This window comes from Ciona intestinalis, chromosome 10, assembly GCF_000224145.3.
Source record: "Ciona intestinalis chromosome 10, KH, whole genome shotgun sequence".
In the NCBI taxonomy this organism is placed as follows: domain Eukaryota; kingdom Metazoa; phylum Chordata; class Ascidiacea; order Phlebobranchia; family Cionidae; genus Ciona; species Ciona intestinalis.
This window is the reverse complement of record NC_020175.2, coordinates 1,981,759-2,005,587: the sequence shown is the minus strand read 5'-3', so window position 1 is coordinate 2,005,587 and position 23,829 is coordinate 1,981,759. Positions and strand designations below refer to the sequence as shown.

Here is a 23,829-nt window from a genome sequence, read left to right as displayed (position 1 = left end):
TTTGTTCATGTATATTATCAGGTAGTAGTGTAACCATTGCAGAAGCTCGTCTATATTATTTTTTGTTATACTGATTACTACTGTAAGAAAGGATGCTGCATATTTTAGTAGGTTGAAAAGAATGAATGTCACATTTTTATCCTCGCATGGAGGGAGTAAGACAGTAGTTATAATACAGGTTTTTGTTTCATACATCTCGAGCCCACTATGTTTTACTAAGTAAAATTATGTTATGGGCCACAATTTTACAACTGCTTAGGGACCACTGAGTTAAAATGTTAGTGTTTTGCCCAGGACAAATCCACCTACAATGGTAGCAGTAAACCACTGTTCCTTGGCAAACTGCAAAATATAGTTTTAGTTTTGGTCACATCAGCGATGCCTATTTCTCTTGAGATGGCTGATGAGAATCATAAAGAAGAAATTTAATGAGGTAAAATTTGCGTAAAAGTTCTGATACATTTGTAGCATTGTTGACACGTGTGCAACAGACCTAATGATAATTGTTACAATCCAGTAGTTACTAATGTTGCAAATGTTGGAACCAAAGAAAAAAACTACAATAACTTACAGATCCCAAAGTTGCATATTTGGTAATTTATTATCAAGGCTATTAGTCACAAGCAATATCATGCCATCGTGCATGAACACTTGTGTTGGTTGGTCCATTAAGTATTGATAAATAAATTCAAGCTTTGCTCATACCATGTTTCATTATATAGACATTTTCAATAAAACACATTTAGTAGATATTGCAACTATTAAAAAACTTTAGTCAAAATAATTGTTGATCCATCGGTGCTTTATTAAGAGTTATGTGATGAACTCAATAATTCCTGAAGCTTTGTAGTAGTAAATTGTTTTGCCTCACTATCGGAAAGGGTGTCAATGTACCTATTATGCAAAATATTCACAGTTAGAAGTGTATTGTAAGCATAACACTGGCTACAGAAATGTCACTATGTATCTCATATAAATTCAACAGTTTATAAAAACTTTTGTGATTCTAATAAAATAACAACAAAACGCATAGTAAGAAAAATAAATAAACTAAACTTGATGAGACCATAGAGTATTGCAAAATCAAAACGTTGCTTTTATTTATTTCCTTAAATATATGTATATATATATATATAATGCTTTTTCAGGTTTAATGACATAATTAAACTGTCTCTTTATCTTAATCTATGAAATGGTTTTAAAATGTTATTATTTGTCTGTCAAAACTAACTAGTTGTGCATCATATATAGCTGAGAGTTCTGAGACCCAATATATCAGTATTGCACAATACATGCCTTAACCATGTTTCCATTTCTGCAATTCCGTTAGCTTGTTGCGCTTTTTGTTCAACAACCAAAGATCTGAAAATATGTTAATGAGTAATAAGCTTGTTGGTTTGTTTTATACAATAAGTGCTATACAACCAACAAAAGCATAACAAATGTTTTTCTTTAGGGATGAGTTTTTATTAAACAAGGTACTTATTATCTAAAAGCTTGCAAAGCTCTGTTCTAAAATAAACAACATTCTATTGCAGTATATTAGTTTTTCAAAATAATCTTATCTAATGTCTTACTTACTGTAATTTGTGTTGAAGGTATTGTATATTTAATTCAAATGTGCTTTGTTGGTTGCTTAGATGTTCAAGTATGGCCACTTTAAACGAGGTCTTTAAAGAGTTTTTGGGTTGGTTATCAGATGTAGAAGGTACTTTTTTGAACATGTTTAACATCTGTTTTTATACAACTGTTAAATAGCTGATGGCTTCTATCGAACAATAAGCAAACCTGTTCTTTTAGAGGCCCAACATGTTCTCCATTTAAAATTGTAAGTGTTGTATTTTGTACCAAATAAATTTCTAAATCCACAGTGGAGTTTGTTAATAAAACTGGATTTCCTTTAATATCCAGTTGATCAAGTTTAGGAAGATGACTTAATGGTCCACAAAGTAACTTGACATCTTCAAGATTATTGTGACTAAGATTGATTACCTTTAGTTCTGTACAAACTGCCAGATCAACCACACTGTTCTAAAAGGAACTGGTGTAAAACATCAACAGAAATCTAAGTGAAAGATGGAAATGATTCACCAACCAAAGCAAGTAGTGTTCAATTAAAGATTACACATAAAATCCATGAAGAAATTTTGTTGTTGTTTCATTTGCACTGCATATGGTGTATGAACGTATAAAAAATGTCACAGTTTCGTTCATAAAAACAAGAATTTAAAATTTTAACACGCAAAACATTAAAAACTTACAAGTTTGTTATATTTTACATTTAATTCCACCAATGATTGTAAGTTTTGCAAACCATCCAGATTTTTTAAAGCATTGTATCCAAGATCAAGGAACTTTAAAAATGGTAAAACAGGAAATTTTGGCAAATTTTTGAGGTAGTTTGACTTTAAATCCTGCAAAAAAAACACATTATTACACTTACCGCTCTACAGAACATTACCGTTCTTGTTTTACTTACTAAATATTGAAGAAATTTTGTATTTGTGAATAAATCAGCTGGTAAACTTTTGATTTTGTTATAAGCTAAACACAGCACAAGTAGTTTAGGACATGCTGATATTCCTGAAGCAGTACTTAGTAAATTTAGTGATGCATCCAAGTGTCTCAAGTGAGGAAATGAATCAAAATCCAAATTTTCTAAGTCTGTAATTTTATTCAATGAAACATCGAGCTTTACAACCATAGGAGTAAGAGAAACTTGATCAGACTGTGGTGGGTTGATGTGAGAAAAATTTTCTGTTTCTTGCATGAAGTTTGTAATGTTACACAACCTGAAGTCTAACTTGTATGATGCTCGATTCAAGGTTGGTCCAACATTTTTTATGAGTTCAACATCCTCAAGCTGAGTAAGTCGACTTTCTATGAAAGATGTGCACAACTTCTTTACCATAATAGTCATTCACAATTTTACCAAATAAACCTTAAATATAAAAACGTGCTGAAAGTTTGTAGATTGGACTATTAGTTATATTGGGACAACAGCTTGTATTCCATTTTCGATTTGATTTTGTAATTACTGTAAATAGATCTACACTGCAAAGCCTTGCAGCTGGGGGGTTAATCAGTTTATAGCCACTTATATTTACTTTGATTGTTTGTTGGTTGTAATTGAGCTGCAAGTTGACTTTACTGGAACATGCAGGTAACTCTATCTGCTTCCTAGCCTAGGATTTTTGTAGGTAAAAAACTACATTGTGGTATCATTTAATGAAGCATTGGATGTAATTGTATTGTTTATCTTGCTAAAATGGATATCTCTTTATGTCCTTGTTCAAAACATTTTTATCGTTATTGTATTAAACACTTTATTGAATTATTAAATTTAAATATAGTTACGATGAATAATTCTATAATTTCAAAATGTTTATTTGCATTATTCTGGTCACAAAACACTTTTTCTCACATTTTTATTACGATCGCCAGAGTTTTTTTTTTAATATACAGCAGGTATCATGAAGGCCTAGTGGAACATTTTGGGAGCAAAAGTTTTACCAGTTACTCGCGACATCAGTTTTATAAATCTTTCAAAATCAAATATCTTTTTAGCGTTCGTTGCCTAGTAACTAAATTACACTGAACATAGACAGCTCATTTTGCCTATAATAATAATACACCTGCACATCGCCTTTTTGTATTTGAGGGCACAGTTCGTACATGAAAATGACTTTTAAAAAATGCGTGTAAAACTGCAAATCTAACCACTGCATTAAAAAAATCAGCCGTGCGGCAATGCTTGGGTTTGTATCACTGTGTTGTTGCAAATCGGGGGAATTCCCGGGGGAAATATCCGTGAGGGAATAGTCACGAAAAGCGCTAGCGATGCCACATAAAATGCAAAGATCAGTTTTAACCAACAAACAAAATATAAAACCTGTTTGTTAAGTGGTAACCCATCCAACGTTTCGATTGTGAAGCTTACAGTAGTACCCTGGTTTGGGCGGCTGCCTCCAACCCAGAGGTTTTGAGTTCAAGGCCTGTCGCTGCTACCGTTGTCGACGTAAGAGTTTTTTAGGCAAGACACTTAAATACATTTGCTCTAACCCAGTGGTAAATATGGGGTTGTATAAATTGCCACCTGTGAAAAAAACAATTACATACAACGTTACACACATAGTAACCACAGGTATTAACATCCATGATCTCTTTGGTTCCATTGGAAATAGGCTCTGCTAATTCCTGCAAGTTTTGGTGCGAATCAAACAAATGGGAATCTAATAAGGATTTATGACAAAAAATCACACATTGTCAGTTATGGACATGTATTTAAAAGAGTTTTATACAAGTTAAAATACACTGTCTGGCATAATGATTCATCAGTTTGAAATAAGATATGAATCAACAGGTTTCAATGTGAAATTCCATCCAACACGATCTTGTTTAATTGCTTTTTCCCATTTCGGCAATTCTGTTGAACATTTCACCCAGTAATCAGAATCTTCTCGTTGTTCAGAAGAAAACCAGATTTGCTGGCTATGTAATGCCCACTTCTCATCGATAACATTACCACAAGTGCGGGCCATCTTAATAGATTTATCAACCAGTTCTGTGGCTTTTTGAATATTTCCAGTCAAAATGTTGAAAAATGAAGTGAAATGAAATAAGCGCGGATAAAACACAGGGAATTGTTTACACAGTTTCTCCAATTGGTTAATTGATGATGAGCAATTTCTGTGAGCCTGAAAATCAAAATACAAGTAACAATTTACATCATAATCATATCTGCAGAGATTGGTGCAAAGAATAAGACCAGCATTTAAAAACTTAATGTATAAATTCTATTGTTTAGTACAGTGGTTCCCAAACTTTATTTATTTATTGAAACTCACATTTTTGGTTTCTTTGTCATTTAGTCCATAAGATTCTTGTGACTTTCTCAGAGCTAATAATCTTGCTTCTACCAATCTTGTGAATGATTTTGCTGACATGAAGTTGTCAAAATATTCCGGCACAATTTTCGTTGAAAGCTGATATGAAAAAATATATGTGTTAGTATTCAAAAAATAAAAAGTTGGCTGTACAACATGGTTTCCTATAGGAAAAAGACAGACTGGATTACTATACAAAATTTAAATTTTATTTCTAAAGATATACCCAAACATTGTTGCATAACAGATTTTTATTAAAAAATGATTCTGATGATTTCAAGATTACTAACCAATCTTAGATTACAGATTACCTCAAGCCAAGCTCTTCCTTTAAACACTTCATCCCTTCTATAGCACCACACAGCCATACTTGTTCGTATGTAAAAACGTGGAACATCCCCTTAAAACATTAGACAATCGTTTATTGTCTACTTTATGTAGGGACATTTCAAAAAGTCACAACATTGGTTTCCACACCATGTATGGTGACTTTATACATTTAGTGCATTTTTACAAGTAAGTATGTTTGCAGATTTAGACACCTGATTGTGACCGCAGCAATAACTGCTAACTGTACTTGCCTAAATAAGATACTAATGTTCCTAATATACAGTGAAAGTACATAATACTATACAAAGCCACATTTTATGCTTTTTTGGACCTTTCTAGCGATGCCATTAAATTTCGGACACTAAATTTTTGACACTAAATAAAATCTTACCAATATCTAGAGATTCTGTTGTCTGTAAATAATCCACACATGATAAAGCACTCTCAAGCATGTAACCTGCATCTAATACAAGGTCAAAAGAAAGAGAATAATATATAGAGATGCCAATTTCATCAAAATCCTGTTTCGAAATAGATTGAAGCAAATTAAGAACCTCGTTGCAAGCTCGGCCCTTTGCTGTCATCATGTGGATTTGAGCAAGCAAAGGTAAAACTGAAACAATATAGAACATAAATTAATTTGAATGTATGTTCACATTCAAGCACAACTGTAGTTACGACATGACCACCCATTGTGTACTATGTATGCAACATTTTTATATTCTGTTATTTTTTTACAAAGCTAACAAACAATGGGGACAATTCATTAGTTACCATTTGGCTAAAGTGAAGCATCTTGTTAAAGGACTCACGCACTGACTAAAAAAACTTGTAACTGTTTAAAACACATTGTTTAAATATATAATTTAGGTGTTAATTCGTCCGACGCCGTGGTCAAGTGGTTAGCGCACCTGCCTCTAACCCAGAGGTAATTGATTCAAAACTTGTCACTGCTACCATATTGTGGGCGTATGTGTCCTTGGGCAAGACAAATATTGGCAATTATTGCTCCAACCCAGTGATCAATAATGGATTGCCCCCAAACATAATAAAATAAAAAATTATCAGCCATACATAATGAAAACATCCCCCAAAAATAATAACCCACAAAGTAACATACATGGTAACTCATCAGCTCGCACAAGGTGTATGAAACAGAACACTCATGTGATAAAGACTGTTGTTTTCCAGGCACGCAAGAATAAAGTAAGTTACATTTATTCATTAATTCAATTCATATGTATAAAAGGTTTTAAATATATTTTATGAAATCATTAAAGCGCAAGTAGGTATATGTTATATTATGACTGACCAATTAGTTTAATGTGAGTGTCTCCAAGCGTGTCTGCAATATTATAAGCTCTGTAACCAGCAGTTGTTGCATGAGAAAGTTTCCCATAACATAAACGTACTGAACAGCTAACCTGTGATAACATATATATATGAGGGTGCTTAAGTTGTCACTATATAAACAATTAGCCCATAAAGGTCTCATTCCATCCTACTACAAAATGAAATATAATCCACTTTAAAAGTTCTTTCATATTTCCTTTTTTGTCAGGAATTTAACTAAAGCCAAATTTATAAATGTGTTGGAAATAATCTCAGAGTCTAGCAATAATAAACTTTGATTTTTTAACCCTACATTTGTCTGTCTTGATATTCATACAACTAGTTTGGTTAATTTACTTTATAATAATTTTTATGCTGGAGCATTCAATTCCAACAAAATTATTAAATAAAAATTCTTTTCCTACCAATTGCAGATGACCAGTGATGTACAAATCAGGCGAGGTGAGTTTTTTTGGCAAATCCAAACACCTGGCAGTTGCCCTGTTTTCATAATATGCACTTTGTGATATATCACCAGCAATATGATGAAACTGCATCATGTAAGTATAAGCTGTAATTAACTCTTGTAGATCATCATCTGCTGCTTCTGCTCTGTTTAACTGGAAGTAGTGGACTAAGTTAAAACATAAAAAAAAACTTTTATGGCTAATTTTTTTTTAATTACCAATGTTTCTGTATCCTATTCAGCAGGTCACATTAACAATATAAATACCATGTTATAAGCTAGGACGTTAAAATTGTATTCAGGGTATTTCTTATATTATGCCTAAAACCTTTAATTTAATGTTCTATGGTTTTATAAGATGACAACTCTAACAACTTATAAGTAAGTGTGACATAGGTATTTTTTTTGCAACACTTTTTACCAGAATGGCTACTACTTTTTAAACTAATTCATGCAGTGTATGCAGAACTTTAAAAACAAGAAAAAAGAAAACACCAATTTTAAAGAGTGATTTGTAAAAAAACAATATTGGTTTTTGGTACAATAAATTTTTAATTTACCTGTAAATACGCAACTAGCTTGGATAGCTGCATTTTATTTGGAAAATTGCTTTGGTTTAGCAGAATCTGCCAGACATATGAAAGACATCTCACTTGTTCAACATATTTGTTCGCAAGCTTACTGGATGCGCTGCCTATGTATCTATAAACAATAATTCTGTTAAAATATCTGCACCATAAACCAGGTACAAGTTTCATCTAAAAGAATAGTGCTAAGAATCTACCTTTAATTGTATCTTTAAACTGAAAGAAAATAAATATACGTGCGTTTTAAAAATATAGATGCGATTGTAATTAATTCTCGCATACATGTTTCTTTCTGAAAATATATCGCAAGCACTTGCTTATTTTTTTACTAATGGTTCACAATTTCTTGCAGTTTCTGACTTAATATTACTTTTATTAAAACATAAACTTAAATGAGAATCCACATTTTACAAAATTGTCATTTCAGCATGCAAACTTCCAGGATAAAATTTGCATACACACGGCAAACAGTAGAGCAAGATGCCATCCATATAATTGTTTATAAACACTGAATGTGTATAATTGGTAATATTCATAAACTTCACCATTACTTACTTGCTTGGTTGTTTAATGTGCAGATTTTGAACATGTTTTTCATACATAGTCTGAATCCAAATAATAATTCTGTTCGTCGGTAATTTGCAATGCAGTATCTTAAGAGCCTGAGCATTTGAAAAGAGGTCACTACAGTTATGTCATGATTTACAATTATGAATGAATGAATGTAACTTGCTTTATCCTTGCGTGGCCGAAAAATGGCAGTCGTTGTGACATGGGTGTTCTGTTTCATACACCTCATGGCAGTTTACCAGTTTCCATGCATCTTACTTTGTGGGTGATGTTTTTTTTGTTTTTTTTATACATATAGATAAGAATTTGAACAACTGATCTGGACCGCCTCTCTTGATCTGAGAAAGCCTCTTTTTTTAAAAAATGACTACGAAAACATTTATGCCTTCTTTTTTTAGGCAAGTGAGCTAGCTAATGGTAACTAACTCAAAAGCGCCATGTTATAAATTAAAAAAAGGTCACTGAAAAGTCATTCATTCATCCAAAGTGGCTGGGTGCTAAGTTCTATCGATTAGTGTCAGAAATGGTTAGCTTAAAATTGCTAACTTTGAATTGACATTAAATCTCAATCAACAATAAACATATTAGATACCAACTTTAAGAAAGTGTGGAAGAGCTTCATCTAGTTGATCTTGCTGAAATAGCACTTGGCCAAGCAGCGTTTGTATTTTTGCTTGTGTATCACGACCAACTGAAAGAACCTAAATTATTTTGGTCATTTAACTAAACCTGGGATTAATGTTAGGCACTTGTATGAGTTATCACCATTTAATTTGGATCATAGTTTTAAACCTATTTTTCAGTGTAATCCAAACATTAGGCATAAATTATTAAGCTTTGGCAAATAAATTTGTAAAACAACATATTGTATGACTTTTTGTAAACATCTAATAAATATAGCAGCTGTTATAATACAACAACAGTTAAAAATCTCAAGTGGCAACAAAATGTCAAGACACTAACAAATCCACTTCCAGAGGTTCTAAAGAACCTGTCCAAGTGAATTTATATTTAGCACAACTGACCTTAGTGTCATCTAGATTAAGATCATCATCTTCTGTGAAATTTGAAATAATGTCCAGACCCTTGTCTAAATTATCCACGATTTTGTTCACATCTTGTAAATATTGCAATGCAGGAGCAAGGTGCATGGTTGCTATGCTTGATTCAGCAGCTAATGTTTAAAAAGATTTACAACTGAAAATATGTTTAAATCTCCTTTAGGTGAGTGAATGAATCTAACTTACTTAGTTTTCGCACGTCAGGTCATTGAACTTGGGTGTTCTGTTTCATACACCTCTTGCCAGCTTACGAGTTACCAAGTATTTTACTTTGAGAGTGATTATTTTTTGGGGGGCTTATAATTTAAACAACCCGTTAGTGACCACTGGGTTGATGCAATTGCCGTTAAGTGTCTTGCCCAAGGACACATACGCCCACAGTGGTAGCAGTGTCAAGCCTTGAACTTATTACCTTTGAGTTAAAGGCAGACTCGCTAACCAACTGTGCTATGGTGCCTTTTTAGGCAGCTTATCTTCGCATTGCGTATCAACACATATTTATTAAGTTTTAATTTGATTTGGTCTATGTAGAAAAAGTGTTTTAATTTTAAAAATTCACATGACCAATAAGTTTAAGCTTAGCTTGATTACCTTTTAAATAATATTCAATCGTCTTCTCTGTGTTTGATGCTTTCTGACAATGATGAACAAGTTGAGAATAAAGCAAAGACAATGTATCTTGAATTTCATATGGTGTCCTTGATATTTGCAAGGTCAATGCTGTAAATTAAAGCAAAGATATAAAGCTGTTTAGATTTAAAACTGGTAAAAAGAGAGTACAGTTTTTAAAGAACACATGAATGTGAAGAAACAAAACGTTCTACAGCGCATAAACTATGTGTGGTGGTGGTATACTGGTATGTATTAATTTTTCAACTGTTTACATCATCACTTGAACACCTCAATTTTATTAATTAATTTGAAATTGGCAAAAATACACGGCACTGGGCATCGTAGCACAGCAGGTAAAGTGCTCACCTACAGACTAGAGCAGCGTTTCCTAAACTGGGGTAAATTTACCTCTTGGGGTAAGTTCCTCGTATTTAGGGGGTAAATAAGCCACCAATCAAAATCCACATTAGACATTAAACAACTTGTTGCCAAAAAGCTAGCACATTCGTCGCATTAAATATAACTGATGTAATTAGCTGTTTTTGCTTTTTAATAAATTAGCGCTATATTACATGTTGGGGGTAAATCTGATGATCATCTTTGTTAAAAGGGTAAAGCATACAAACAAGTTTAAGAACCACTGGACTAGAGAATACAGGTCGAGGCTTAAAGATGCATTTATTGCCGGCAAAATGTGTTTGTAGACAAGACACTTAACCAAAATTGGTCTAACCCAGTAAATATAAAACAAACAAGATTTACCAGATAATCTTTTAGCTTGTTCTTCTGTGTTGTTAATAACACGTTCATAAGTTGCTGATAAACCAACTGATTGCGACCACATCGGTCCAAGGCTCATCTTCCTGCTTTGTTCTGCACTACCACTGTGAGACAACAGAATACTTTGTAAATATTACACACTTAAGTACGTCAACCTCCAAGTTCATCTAGAACAACACTATCACAGAAAAGCCGATTTATACACACTGAGTGTAAGTTTAAAGCCGCTTTATGAACGAAGTTAAACTGCTATGTAAACAAGTGATTTTCATTCTTTTACAGAGATCCAAATATTCAGTTCAAATTAATATTAAAGCATTGGTGATCTTTTGTAGACATACAAAAACAGGTTAACTACTATGTCAACGATTATGTCAAACAAATCAAATCAAATGTTAATTAGTACCTAGATCTTTGTTTTCAGCCACCACAAACATCTTGTAAGCTGCAATATTGACTACCCTACTAGATACTACTTGATAAACTGAAAAATTTCCATGCTATAAAATATAATTTTTAATTACTTGCGATTACTTACATTGCTTCAGAAAGTGGATTTAGCATTTCCTGAACATTTTCAATCTCTTCAATGCCTGATCATAAAATAATATGTAAATAAGTAATTTAGTTCTGCGAAAAAGAATGTACATTCAAAACAAACAAAAAAGCACTCTCTTTTAAAATTCCCCTAACAGTCTTGTACAGTTGTACTAAAGTGTTTATTTAAAATTTTCCAGACAAGCTGCTTTTAGATATTATCTAGAAACTGTGCATGTTTAATCTTGGCATGTATAATAATTTAAAAATTGTCATTTTTCTACCTATTGTTAATCTACTTCCTCATATTAAGCAACTTAGGTATGTAAATAACAGCTGTAATGGAAATAACCAACTTCATAACCAAACTATTTATGAATCTTTATTTTTCTAACAAAACAAGCACTTTACCAACGCTACCTTTATTTTCTTGATTTTCAATTTGAAAACGAACATGGTTTACTTGGTTTTCATTGTTAGTATGTAATGTGTAATCCGCTGGCATGTTTTCTGCCTAGTTAATATGCAAGTTGTTTATTTGTTTGCCAATTTAAACTCATCCTACATAATAAAAAAAATATACTACTCTGATTATGTGTTGAAGAATGAATAAATGAATGAATGAATGAATGTAACTTACTTTATCCTCGCGTGGCTGGAAAACGACAGTCGTTATAACACGGGTTTAACAACTCGTGCCAGCTTACGAGTTACCATGTATGTTACTTTGTGGAGTTACCATGTATGTTACACCAGTGTCATTGCACAGCTGTCCATTAGTTTAAAGCTCAATGCTGATACCATTGTCCATGTATGTGTGATTGGGTTACAATTGCTAATCATACAAAAAAAAAAATCCGTCACAAAGTGGCATGCATGACACATATGTTCAATATCACTTGTTTTATAAATCTGAGAAACCTCCCCCATACAGGTAAACAAATAATAATGATAAAACACAATTCTAATAAAAAACAATCAAAGATATCTTAAATAATCTCATAACCTAATCTTCCGGTCAATCCTCTTTAAAGCCTACTCCCCCTATTGTAGCCTGTTTTAATAACTGTTTTTTTGTCGCTATATTCTGTCTTTTCGTTAAAAATATTTCTAAATTTTCGCTACCATAATTAAAAGACAAATAAAATTATTAAAAAACAGAATATTTACTTGCAGTACAAGAGGTCTAGAAAATGACTTCCGTGCACCGACACCATCTATATTCATTCTACCGATCACAGAACAACGAGATAATCGTCTTGAACCAGCGTCAGGCACACCAAGCATGGTACTACAGGTTTCCTTCTAAAATAATATATTTATTTTGTTTTGAAAAGAATCTCTATTATGCTGCTGTATATGAAAACATAAAAATAGCAAAAGTCACCGATAAAAGTAATTTTATTGTAACTAATGAGTGAGCATGTTGTATAAAATAATACATCTTATTAATAAGTCACAGTTGCTCCATCAGCGAGGATAAATGATAATACATTTATCCAATTAAATTAAAGATAGTAAACACAATAAAACTTTTGCAGAAAAAAAAATGTAACAAAATGTAAATTGAAGTCTGATTAAGGACACTAAAATCTTAAAAAAACATTGCAAAATTTATGCAACATGTGAGTTACTGGTCTACAGCTTCACATTTTTTACAGATATTTTTCCATATATTTATTTACAATCATGAGTAACTGTTTTTTAATTGGGAATATAAATATTTAAGATGTTACATGTTACCTCTTTTTCAATATTCAACTTGCCATCTTGATCAACTGGTGCTGAATTTTCTTCACTTGTTAGATCTATTGTCTGTATTAACAGTGGTCACTAATGCCTTGTCATACCAAAATTTTACATAATTTCATACTTAAGTGATTACTCCTAAGCAGGCAAAAGCTGTGTAAAGCCATCGCATATGGTGCCTAACAGGACATCTTTATATAAAAAAGGGAGGGGGAAGATGGGACACCTTTTCGTTTAATTTTCTTGTCACAGTTGGTAGTAAACAAAGAAAATTCCAAGAATTTTTAAACCGTATTCACACGACTTCCATAGACGTTGTTGGTTGTTTAAAACACGATCAGGATATTTGGATACTATGTGCTAAAGGTATCCTGTGTTTCCCCACAGTACTATAAATGTAGAACAAATAACTGATGATCTTAAATCAAAAAATCCAGATTCTTGAGGAATATATAAACATGCCTTAAAAGTTAGTTGCACGCGATGCTTAATGGTGATGACCACAACTAGCATATGTTTAGAGAACAGTTTTACGACGAGTAAAAGTATTATCTTTTCATTGTCTGATGCACTACCCAAGTTTAATCCATATTTTTTTGGTATCTAGTTTTTTTGTATCTATAGATTTTTTGATGAACTGTAATTAAGTAGTACTGACTAGTATTCAAACCTTAAGTGAAAAAAACTAGTCAAATATTTAGAACTGCATAGAACCGACTCTGTTCTATAATAAAATATTTCTCAATAAAACCGAATGTATATTATACTTACAGGAAGAGCCATCGAACTTTCTGTCTCTTTCTCATCATTTTTTGCTTCTGAATTTCTTGACAATCGAAATTGTTTTGTGACCACTTCATCTGTTGATCCAGTAATAAGCACCTACCAAAATCTAGTTTGCCAAAACTGTGTGTATCAAGGGGTATAAACAATACTGAAAATAAAGAAGCACCTGTACATGTATTTACCTAAATTGAATAAATAATTGTAAGTTTTGTATATTCCTATGACGGTGCACCACAGTTGTACAATATAAGTATTCTGTTTCAAACACTCCGTAATCACTGACTTGTTAGCAATTACCCCATATGCAATTTTATATAGGATTTTTTTCTACATGGCTGACAAATGTTGGCATCCGTACAAAATGAAATAAAATATTTCAACCCATACACCTCATTAATTTTCCCTTCCAAGTAATGAGCGCAAGCTTCATGGAGCGATCTTCTTTGATCTTTTAACCAAAGTTGATAAGCAGTTTCTTGCACAAGAGAGTTACGAAACTTATATTGCTCACATCTGCAATTAACTCAATGAATTTGTAAACAAAACTGTTCAATATTAAACCAGTATGCAGGCATACATTATATACAATATATTTATTGAAATTATATGTATATAAATCATATAATAATATATATATATAGTAGGATGGGACACCTTTTCATTCCATTCTCTCTTTCCATTTGGTAGTAAACAAAGATCATTTAAAGAATTTTAAAGCCGTATTTTCATGACTCCCATAAACCTGTTTATTGTTTAAAAAATAATCAGGATATTTGGATTTTTTGTTTTAAAGGTGTCCCATTTTCAACCACACTACTAAATTATATTCTCAGTATAGTAATCATAGAATATACTGGTTAGATAGATTACCCAAAAACAAATATACTATTTTTTCTTTCTTATTATTAGTATTTTTACAAACCTTTTTGCAACTTGCTCATCTTTATTCATTACATCATCGCCACCAAACGTTGATACTTTATGACACGCACATGTTATGCAAGGTGACATACCACCAAGCTGAATCTACAATAAGTTAAATATTATTTTGGGGGGTAATTGGTAACACCAAAGACAGTGAAAAGAAATCTTAGACTACTATGTGTAAACTTCAGGTTGTTACGCTAAAGAAATATTCAGGATTACGAAACATCTTTCAGCATTAGGAAACATTAGTGAAGATTTAATTTTGGCAGTTTATGGTAAACATGCGAACTGTGTAGGAGCAGGTTTTTTTCCAAACCACAAAAAAAGCAACCAAGGACAGTATTGGGTTAAGTGTTGATAACTTGCATATCAGCCAAATATTTAATGAAAAAGTCAACATTTAAGTTTGAAGAGAATTAGTTTACTTGACTGTAATATTACAAAATTAAGGAAGTAAATAAATGGATAATTTAGGTCCGTTTATACAGGGTATGGATAATGGAGGATTTACTGGGCAAGAAATATAATCTAATATTACAAAGTTTAACAAAAATGTAACAAATAAACAACGTACATAAAACTTACGCTTTTCTTTCGGTTTAAATCTCTTTCTGAAACATCAGCAGATGCACATTCAAACACACGTGATCGCATCAGCTGAAAAACTGCCCGACGAAATTTCTCTTCTTGGTATCCAGGTACAATAGATTGAAGCATCTGAATAGAAACATTACCACCAACCACAGCTGCACATTTTACAACCAGTTGTTCAAATGGCTTCATACGATCTAATCTGAAAGCACAGGACAGTATATTAAAATAAAAGGGCATACCTCTAATGAACAGTCACAAAAATTACAACTAACTTAGACAGTTTAGTAGCGGGGCTAGAATACAAAAAGTTCATTTTTTTTCACTCAAAACCCAAATATGAAATTTATTCTTTTTCATGTTTAATTTATGGTTAATTTGAATTAGGCTATGACCACATGATCTGACTTTTATAAACAGTATAAGCATTGTTTCAGCACAATGTAGGAGTGGAATTGACCAGTAATATTGCAATATGAAAAGAGTAACTTGTAACTTCACTAGTAATATTGCAACATAATGCAATACACAAACTAATATGAAGGGCAATAGCCTAAAGAAAAAGGTAAATAATGACAAAAGGGTCAGTCTAATTCAGTTCTTTTTGATTTTTCAATTCCTTTACCATTTTACGTATTACCAAAAAATTTTACTCCGGCAATGTGGCACAGAGAAAAATACAGATTTCCGAATCAAAAGCCATCCTTGTGGGAGTATTTCTTTTGGCAAGACAATTGCAATTTCAACGTCTTAATTGTTTATAGTTGTACAGCAAAATGCCATAGTCACCCACAAGCTTACATATGTGGTAACTTAAAAGCAGGTATGTGGTCAAAAAAACAAAGCCCTTGTGTTTTAAATCTGTTATTGACCACCATGCGAAGATAAATAAGTTTCATTCATTAATTAAATATTGTTTAAAAAGTTAAATTAAAATTAGTGTATGAGTTACCTTGTGAGTGCCATACCCCTTATAGATGCAGGCACAGGGAACTTGCTTAGATCAAAACCTGGTTTTACTACACATTCCATGGCTACAGAACTTGTCTGTGTTTGAATTTTAATTTTAGTTTCAGAACTTTCCTGAGAAATTTCCTCATTTGATTGGTTTAAAAAGTTGCCCATATCTGGATGAGAATGTATTATTTCTTGTCATTTTTATCATTAAAGTGTATTTTTACTACAAAAATGTATAACATTTTCTTGTAATGGAGACATTAAAGGAAAATGTAAGAGACATAACAAGAAAATTTAAGAAAATGTTTCACATTTACAGTATTTTTAGTTTTAAGAAACAGTCAAAAGTACTTGAACAAAAAACTAAGTACCAGTTTTACTGTTGTTTCTCCATTTAATACGATCTGTCCATGACTTCATGGAATGCTTATTTTTCTTCAATCTCCCCGACTGTCAAATATTTTTATGTTGTTATGACAAAGAAAATCACAAAATAATCTTATATTGTTACACATGTGCCAATTGGAAACTATCACAAGATGTATGAAACAGAACACCCATATTAAATGACATCAGCCCAGGACACAAGGATAAATATAGGATACATTAATTTAATCATAAGTTTTTAAGAAATTGGTTAAGCAAGTACTAAATTAAAACCATGTATTTACAGACTCTTTCTTCCTTTCAGAACAATGCTGTTATATTCATTACATTTTGATGACTTAACCCAAGTGTCTGTTGTGGAAATTAACAGTCACTCCTACTATATGCATCTAGAAACATGTTCATACTAAACATGACATAACAATTATGTTATTTTATTACCTTCCAGTCTTTTATTTTCCATATTATTCATATTTTAATTGCTATAAATAACTTAAGAGATAAAACAAAGTTTTTGTAACGTTATCATTTATTCAAACAGTCATCTGATTTACCTGATATGAATTTTGTTGATCCTCATCATTTTCCACATGTGTCTGTTCATCCACTTCTTTGTTTGGCGACTGTAAAAATATAAGTTTTTGTCAGTTTCTTTATAGTTTAGGTTAATTTTTAAAACAAACGTAAAAAATGAATGACATTTATTTATCCTGTTGTAGTGATGCAACGACAGTTCTAATATGTTCTATTTTAAACTTCTTGTGTCTACCTACGAGTTGCCACAGATATAACTTAGAGGATATTTGTTGTTTATATATGATTGACAATTTACATTAGTGGCCATTGGGTTGGGCCAATAAGGTTAAGTTGCTTTCCTGGTTAATAAATACACCAACTCAAAATTATGTGAATTTTAGTATTTCATATACAATAAACATTATCGCTAACTCCTTAAACAACTCATACATAAGTGTCTAACATAAATGATCTTAACTTTGTTAATCATATGAGCAGTAATTTTTAACTAAGCCAATTTTTTTTTACTACTGCTGCACCTAAATAACACCACGGCAGTTGCGTAATTTCATGGAGAATTTCATAGACAGTAAATATATTATATTTTCCGCACCATGTCTTTTTCTTTGTCACTTTGATTCAAATTTGCTTTGCTGAAGGTTTCACTTCCTTGTCTGGCAACTAAGCATACAAACATTACCATCTTAAAACTTTATCAAATGTGACATAAATATTTATGTTCAATGCTATTGAATAGGCCTATATAAATATCTGTAATACTTTAATTCTAACTAGGCCATATAAAACAGTGCTTCTGGACTTAATGACAACTGAAAATTAAATCTAAATTAATGGCACAGCTTTGTTGACGCTATTTCTCAAACTGTATTTTACTCAATTTATATGCAAACAATAAAAGTTTAAATTTGGCTATAATAGTTCAATAGCTTTCAGTGTTTCAGACCCACATAAAAATTAATTAGTAAATAATTCAATCACCAGTTGTTTCAAACTGAGATTCTTTTCTCCGTTCTATCAGCGACCTATCAGCCACTCCAACACTTGGTCTGTGACGTGAAAGGTTAAACTTGTGTTGACTTTCTCCGTGTTTTTTATCGCTATCTGTGTTTTTAACATATACCAATTTAATTTGTAAACAGGATCGTCGGATTTTTATTCTTAAAGGTTATAACACTGGTGTGCATATACCCCATGCCTACATAGGAGTTACCAAGTAACAGCTTTGTGGGTGTTATTGTTTTTTTCTTTTTTGGGGGGGTCAAGACAATTCGAAAAAATGAACGTGTAAGTTATGAGTTGTATGAATGTAATAAATAAATGTAACCTTTGTGTAGTGGAGAAATGACAGTCGTTATGTTTTATTCCATAAACCTGGTGTCTGAGTTACCACATATGTAACTTTGTGGGTGAAATGACTGACAACCTGGTCAACCCCATTAGTGACTAATGGGTTGGGGAAAGTATCATTAAGTGTTGTACTCAACTACACATACGCCCACATTTAAATTTGAACGGCGTATGCTTTAGTATTGGTTAGCTTTTAAAATATTTAACTTTTATTAATTTGATGCAACATTATCATTTTCCATACCGTATAATATATCTAATAAAACAAAATTTAAATGAAGGTTTATGTTTTTAGTAGGAGCACCGAGCCTCCTATATTCTTAACCAGAGTCATAGGCCTATTAAACACAAACCCAAATTACTTGATATTTTGAGAATCTTTATGAAGAAATTATATGCTGACAGGTTACAATAATTTTTTTAAACCACAAACTTACTTAACAGGTGTCTGTCATTCAGTGGAACAATTAATAGAATTCCAGCTGTGTTCATCTCCTTTACCAATTGCTCACACCATACTATGAAATAATGAAAATTATATTTCTTAAAACAGACAATAAAAACAACAAACACATATACACTTTTAATAAAATGCAATAAAAAAACCCTAGTTTTATCACAAAATCATTTGTAAACATACGAGGAACTCCATAGCTTCGTTGCACAAGTATCATTTCCAACTCAAGTGGAATTCGTTCAACTTGTAAAAACTGACATGCCAGTGGAGTTAGATGCTCATTCATTAAACCACCTAGCTTCACATACATTGTCTTTGGATGATACAGCACCTGTTTAATGCCTTTTATGAAATAAAAATATTTGCTGGGTGCCAGATTTGTGCCATACTGCCATTTAAAATTAATTCGGACTACTTTCATAAAAAAATGGTATGCAGTGAATGCTTAGCATATTTTAATTTGGAAAACATATTTCTTAGACAAATACACTTAAATTCAATTTAATCTAGTGGCAACAAATAATACAAAAAACATGCGTTACATGTGATATATAGACCACGTTTATGTGGATTTCCATAAACTGACTAAAATTACTACAGTATTATGTGCTTTCATTTATCACAACTTCACAAGTATCTTGCATCAATTTAAATCAAACTAAAAACCTGCTTTGCAGATTGACATGGAGGTTTATCGGGGCTGAACGGTCTCATCGTAAGCACACACAAAGCACGAGAATCTTTACTCAATGTTGTAATAAATTTCCAGGAGTCACTGTCCACATTTTGAGCATCATCAAGAGCAAATAAAACAAATTGGTTAGCAGTGATCTTTTGCACCATATGAACCAAAATTCGATGAAGTACACGGGTGCGATTTTCTGAATCCATTTGCTCAATCTAAAAAAGTAAGCAAAATAACTTGTCGCAAATTATTTCATTATTGTACTAACATCCCAAAACTGGTGGATTACCCAATAATGGTGTCACATGCATTCTTACAAAATGTGACAAGTTGGTTTGAGAAATAAGGTTTTTAAAGCTTGGTCATAAGTTTATGATTTATATTACTTTGGTCACTGTAAAATGATTGGGAAGCACTGCACTATTTCATTAACATATTTTACAATCTGGCCCACCTTAGATGACATTGGAAATTTGACCATTACAATATCATTTAGAAGACATAGTTGATCTTCATCCTCCTTATCCACAGCCTGAAGTAAAGATTGTTCTCGTATATTCTGATCCTTGCACCCCTCAATTCCAAGTAACAACTCTACAAGTGTTTTCATGGCAAAGTACGGTGAATTGAGATCATTGATGGATAACGTAAATGCAATCACGCGAACACCTTCTGAACCTGCTCGCCACTGCAAAGTTATAAGTTAAGTTTTACACCTTTTACAAATAATAACTGCAACTTGTTTATTCTCACATTGCAATGCAAAGGCCTATGTTCTGTTTCATACACCTGGTGCCTGCTCACCACGTTTGTAACTTGGTAGGTGATATTTTTGTTTGGATTTTTTGTTTCAACGTATAAAAAATTCATGCGCGGCGGGTATAGCATGACGACATAGGGGACACGATTAAAAAGGTTGGCAATTCATCATGATACTGCAACTATAACACATCCAATTTACAAATTCATAAACGCTCGCCCACAAAGTACTATGACGCAGCAGTTATTCCATAGCTTTGACAGAAACCCATAGTTTTCCATGAACAGAAATACTGTTAAACTTATATTAGAAACCGCAGGAAAAATTTGCTGTCGGAAAATGTTTTCATGGTCTGTTTTAAGAGGGCCTTGATGTAGGCATATGGAATTGTTTTATTTGTTTCTGTAGGAAAAAGATAAAATTACTGGTTTCACATGCCAACAATCGAAGTTAAGAAAATTAAGTAAAACAGAAACCTGTATTTCTTGCATCATCCTTGTTTTACCATAACCTGCTTCACCTTCAAACACGATCACTCTTCGTTCTTTACCCAATGACTATGAAGACTTAATGTATTAGCTTTAAAATACTTTTGATTTTTAAACTTTACTTGTTTAGAAAGATAATGCGTATAATAATATTTAGCATATTCGAGTCAGGGGTCTATATATATACTTTACTTTACCTAACATTATTTAACAAAATTTGATACAAATTTGATTTACTTGTGAAACTTTGAGTTCTCTCAGCTCGGTCATAAAAAGTTCAGTTTCTTCAAATCTCCCAATAATTGGATATTTTGGTTCAACAACAGTTGTTGTTCCAGCGGATTTCCTCTCTCCTTCTGTGTAATCATAAACCACTACGTTCCCCACTCCTTTCATAGCTCGATGTGGCAATCTTGTGAACATGTCTTTGGAGAGCTTTGAGTTGTTGTAAGTTTCGAAGTCACATGACACATGGTTTGGGTAGTGCATCATTAATCTGGCAGCCAGATTCACCTTTTAAGCAGTTTTGGCAAACCATAAAATCTTATTTAAACTGTACAAAACACATATTTTTGGTATAACTAACACCCTTTTACAACACCTGTAGTCTATTCACTATCACAAAGAAAAAATAGAAAATACCACAATAAAATGTTGTTGTTGGTGACACCTTATGCTAAACTTTCAACATATCTTCATGCTCACAAAAGAGTGTTAATCAAAACCTTTATTGTGATACATTATGTAAAATCCTTATTTTGTCAGGACTACACACAAGCTGGATTTTTTTTCATTTTTTATGTATGGGTAATAATTTGGACAACCCATTACTATTAGTGACCACTGGGTTGGAGCAATTGCTGTTAAGTGTCTTGCCCAAGGACACATACGCCCACAATGGTAGCAGCGACGAGCCTTGAACCCACTATCTCTAGGTTACAGGCAGGCGCGCTAACCACTATGCCATATTATAAACCAAAAATAAATTCATAAAAAAAAATTACCTTTTGTCCAATCACAGTGTATTCATTAAAAAATTACCTTTTGTCCAATCACAGTGTATTCATGTCTCTCAGTATGACCAATCACACCACAAAACACCGGGCCAGTGGTTACTCCCATTGAAGATAATGTTAAAGTGGGGATGGTTTCATGCAGTTCCTAAACAAGTTTTATAAAATATATACAGGTCTCAGAAGTCGTGCAACATCCATGTACATTTTAAAGAAAATACAAACATTGGTTGCCCAGGTACATTTTTATAAAAATTTATTTGAAAATCAAACTGTTTAATCGTAACAGATGAGATGGTTTTATAAAAAGAATTGATGTATGTGTTAATGCAGATGTTAAACATCTTTAGCACCTGTTATGATTATGATTAATATAAAATTGATATGCCAATGTTTTAGAAATGTTAGTAACAAAAACTCTGGCAAACAAAAGCCTTTTTTAAAATCTTGTTTTACGGGTACACATTTGGTGATAGACAAAAAAAAATGTTACAGTATTATTTGACAGTATTCTTAAAACGTAGGCGGCAAAAGCGGTTACTGTTGTTAAGTATTACAACTCAGTGTTGAACGAATACAACATTTACATGTATTCCTAGGAATAAATTCACTTACAAATCAAAATTAAAAATAACTGGCTATATGTTTTGAGTTTGGAAATAGGGACAACATGTGCTTAGGTGTCCCATCTTCCCCCACTCTACCATGTATTAAAAATAATAAACAAAATGAAATATTGACCAACCTTGTTGATATTCCAAGCTGCTTGCAAAGCGTGTGCTGGTTCCTGTTCGTGTTTATCTCCGGGTAGACCAAAAATTACAAGAAACGTACAACCTTTGTCAAACATGAAAATCTTATTTAGGGAACCTTGTCGATCCATTATGTTAGTGTACACTATACTGAAGGAACTTTGCATGTTTTGACACTGCTTTTCGTGAAACAAACGATCACGAGGACTCAAATCAAATGCAAGGTTAATGAAGAGAATAGAGCATTGTCGCATCTCCGAAAGATATTTCAACGGTTGATCGTCGTCTAGTTTCCGTTGAACAACAGGCGATATATATTTGCGTACCACCAGCTCTCTGGTTGTGTCTGATCTTATGCCAAGACAAATTCGAATACTTTTTTCTGCATTTTTTGTGAATTTTAGACCCTGTGGTATGTCGACGTATTCATTCCATTCCTTCTTTGGCTCGCGGCGTAAATGACGTGCCAGTCCGAACCGTTCTGACAAAGCTTCTGAAATGATATTTTCTTTATCTGATAACTCCATAGCATTTGGCGAAAGAACAACCAAGCCAGCTTCGCAATATTTTTCGGCGTCATTTACTTCGGTAACAGGGCGACCAGCCATGACAAAATGGCGGCATTCCTGGTTTCCAACGAAGGTTGCAAATATTTTTCCCGCGCTGATAGCAATTTTTACACGAAGTTTAACACCAACATCGGTTGCTTGGTTGTCACATTTATCTTGAATAGCTAGGCTACACTTTGTTGCTTGGGAAATAGCGTGCTTTAGATCCGACCTCTCTTTTACTTTCCACACGGCTAGAATTGCATCACCCGCAAATTTAAGAATGTCTCCGCCGGCTTGAAGTATAAATTGTACAATTTTACCAATGTAATCGTTTAAAGTTACTGTGAGGGCATCAGTGCCTTTCTCGCTTGACATCGTATACCTCTCTGTAAGGGCAGTGAAGCCGGATACATCAGCAAACAGTAAAACTCCATCGAATTTAAGAATATGTGGTACTTTTCCATAATTTTTGTCAAAAATAACCAGATCGGGAATATGGGAAAATAATTTTCTTTCAACGTCGTCTGGCTTATTTGCTCCACCGATCTTGGTATGAGAAATCGACGTTCGTCGATGTAATTTAGACATTATAATATGCAAATTAATTCCCTATCAAACCTATGGCAACATTTTGAACAATTTACATTTAACTATTTTAACACGTTTATCAAAAGTGCTTTG

The 23,829-nt window shown here is 32.7% G+C and overlaps 2 protein-coding genes and 1 long non-coding RNA gene across 3 annotated transcripts; 1 reads left to right on the top strand and 2 right to left on the bottom strand.

The window, feature by feature from the left end:
* Positions 1-703: 703 nt before the first annotated feature.
* On the bottom strand, positions 704-2,955 carry LOC100183890 (leucine-rich repeat transmembrane neuronal protein 1-like). Its single transcript, XM_002121801.5, has 6 exons — positions 2,480-2,955; positions 2,262-2,414; positions 1,789-2,031; positions 1,582-1,733; positions 1,297-1,362; positions 704-894 (listed from the first exon to the last, which is right to left on the bottom strand). The coding sequence occupies exons 1-6, from the start codon at positions 2,918-2,920 to the stop codon at positions 807-809; spliced, it is 1,143 nt and encodes a 380-aa protein (XP_002121837.2). The 5' UTR covers positions 2,921-2,955; the 3' UTR covers positions 704-806.
* Positions 1,744-2,523, top strand: LOC113474629. Its single transcript, XR_003396318.1, has 2 exons — positions 1,744-1,828; positions 1,912-2,523. It is a non-coding gene; the product is annotated as an uncharacterized LOC113474629 (long non-coding RNA).
* Positions 2,956-4,263: 1,308 nt separating the features above from the next.
* LOC100181520 (adenylate cyclase type 10-like) lies at positions 4,264-23,774 on the bottom strand. Its single transcript, XM_002121860.5, has 33 exons — positions 22,591-23,774; positions 21,874-21,993; positions 21,070-21,345; positions 20,821-20,901; positions 20,039-20,272; positions 19,566-19,799; positions 19,083-19,230; positions 18,880-18,960; positions 18,074-18,196; positions 17,688-17,755; positions 17,113-17,181; positions 16,543-16,621; positions 16,167-16,341; positions 15,209-15,416; positions 14,619-14,722; positions 14,086-14,209; positions 13,682-13,792; positions 12,905-12,976; positions 12,332-12,466; positions 11,582-11,675; positions 11,163-11,217; positions 10,607-10,728; positions 9,824-9,952; positions 9,197-9,345; positions 8,768-8,872; positions 8,157-8,263; positions 7,575-7,716; positions 6,974-7,168; positions 6,529-6,640; positions 5,608-5,829; positions 5,198-5,286; positions 4,848-4,985; positions 4,264-4,697 (listed from the first exon to the last, which is right to left on the bottom strand). The coding sequence occupies exons 1-33, from the start codon at positions 23,734-23,736 to the stop codon at positions 4,335-4,337; spliced, it is 5,610 nt and encodes a 1,869-aa protein (XP_002121896.2). The 5' UTR covers positions 23,737-23,774; the 3' UTR covers positions 4,264-4,334.
* Positions 23,775-23,829: the final 55 nt, after the last annotated feature.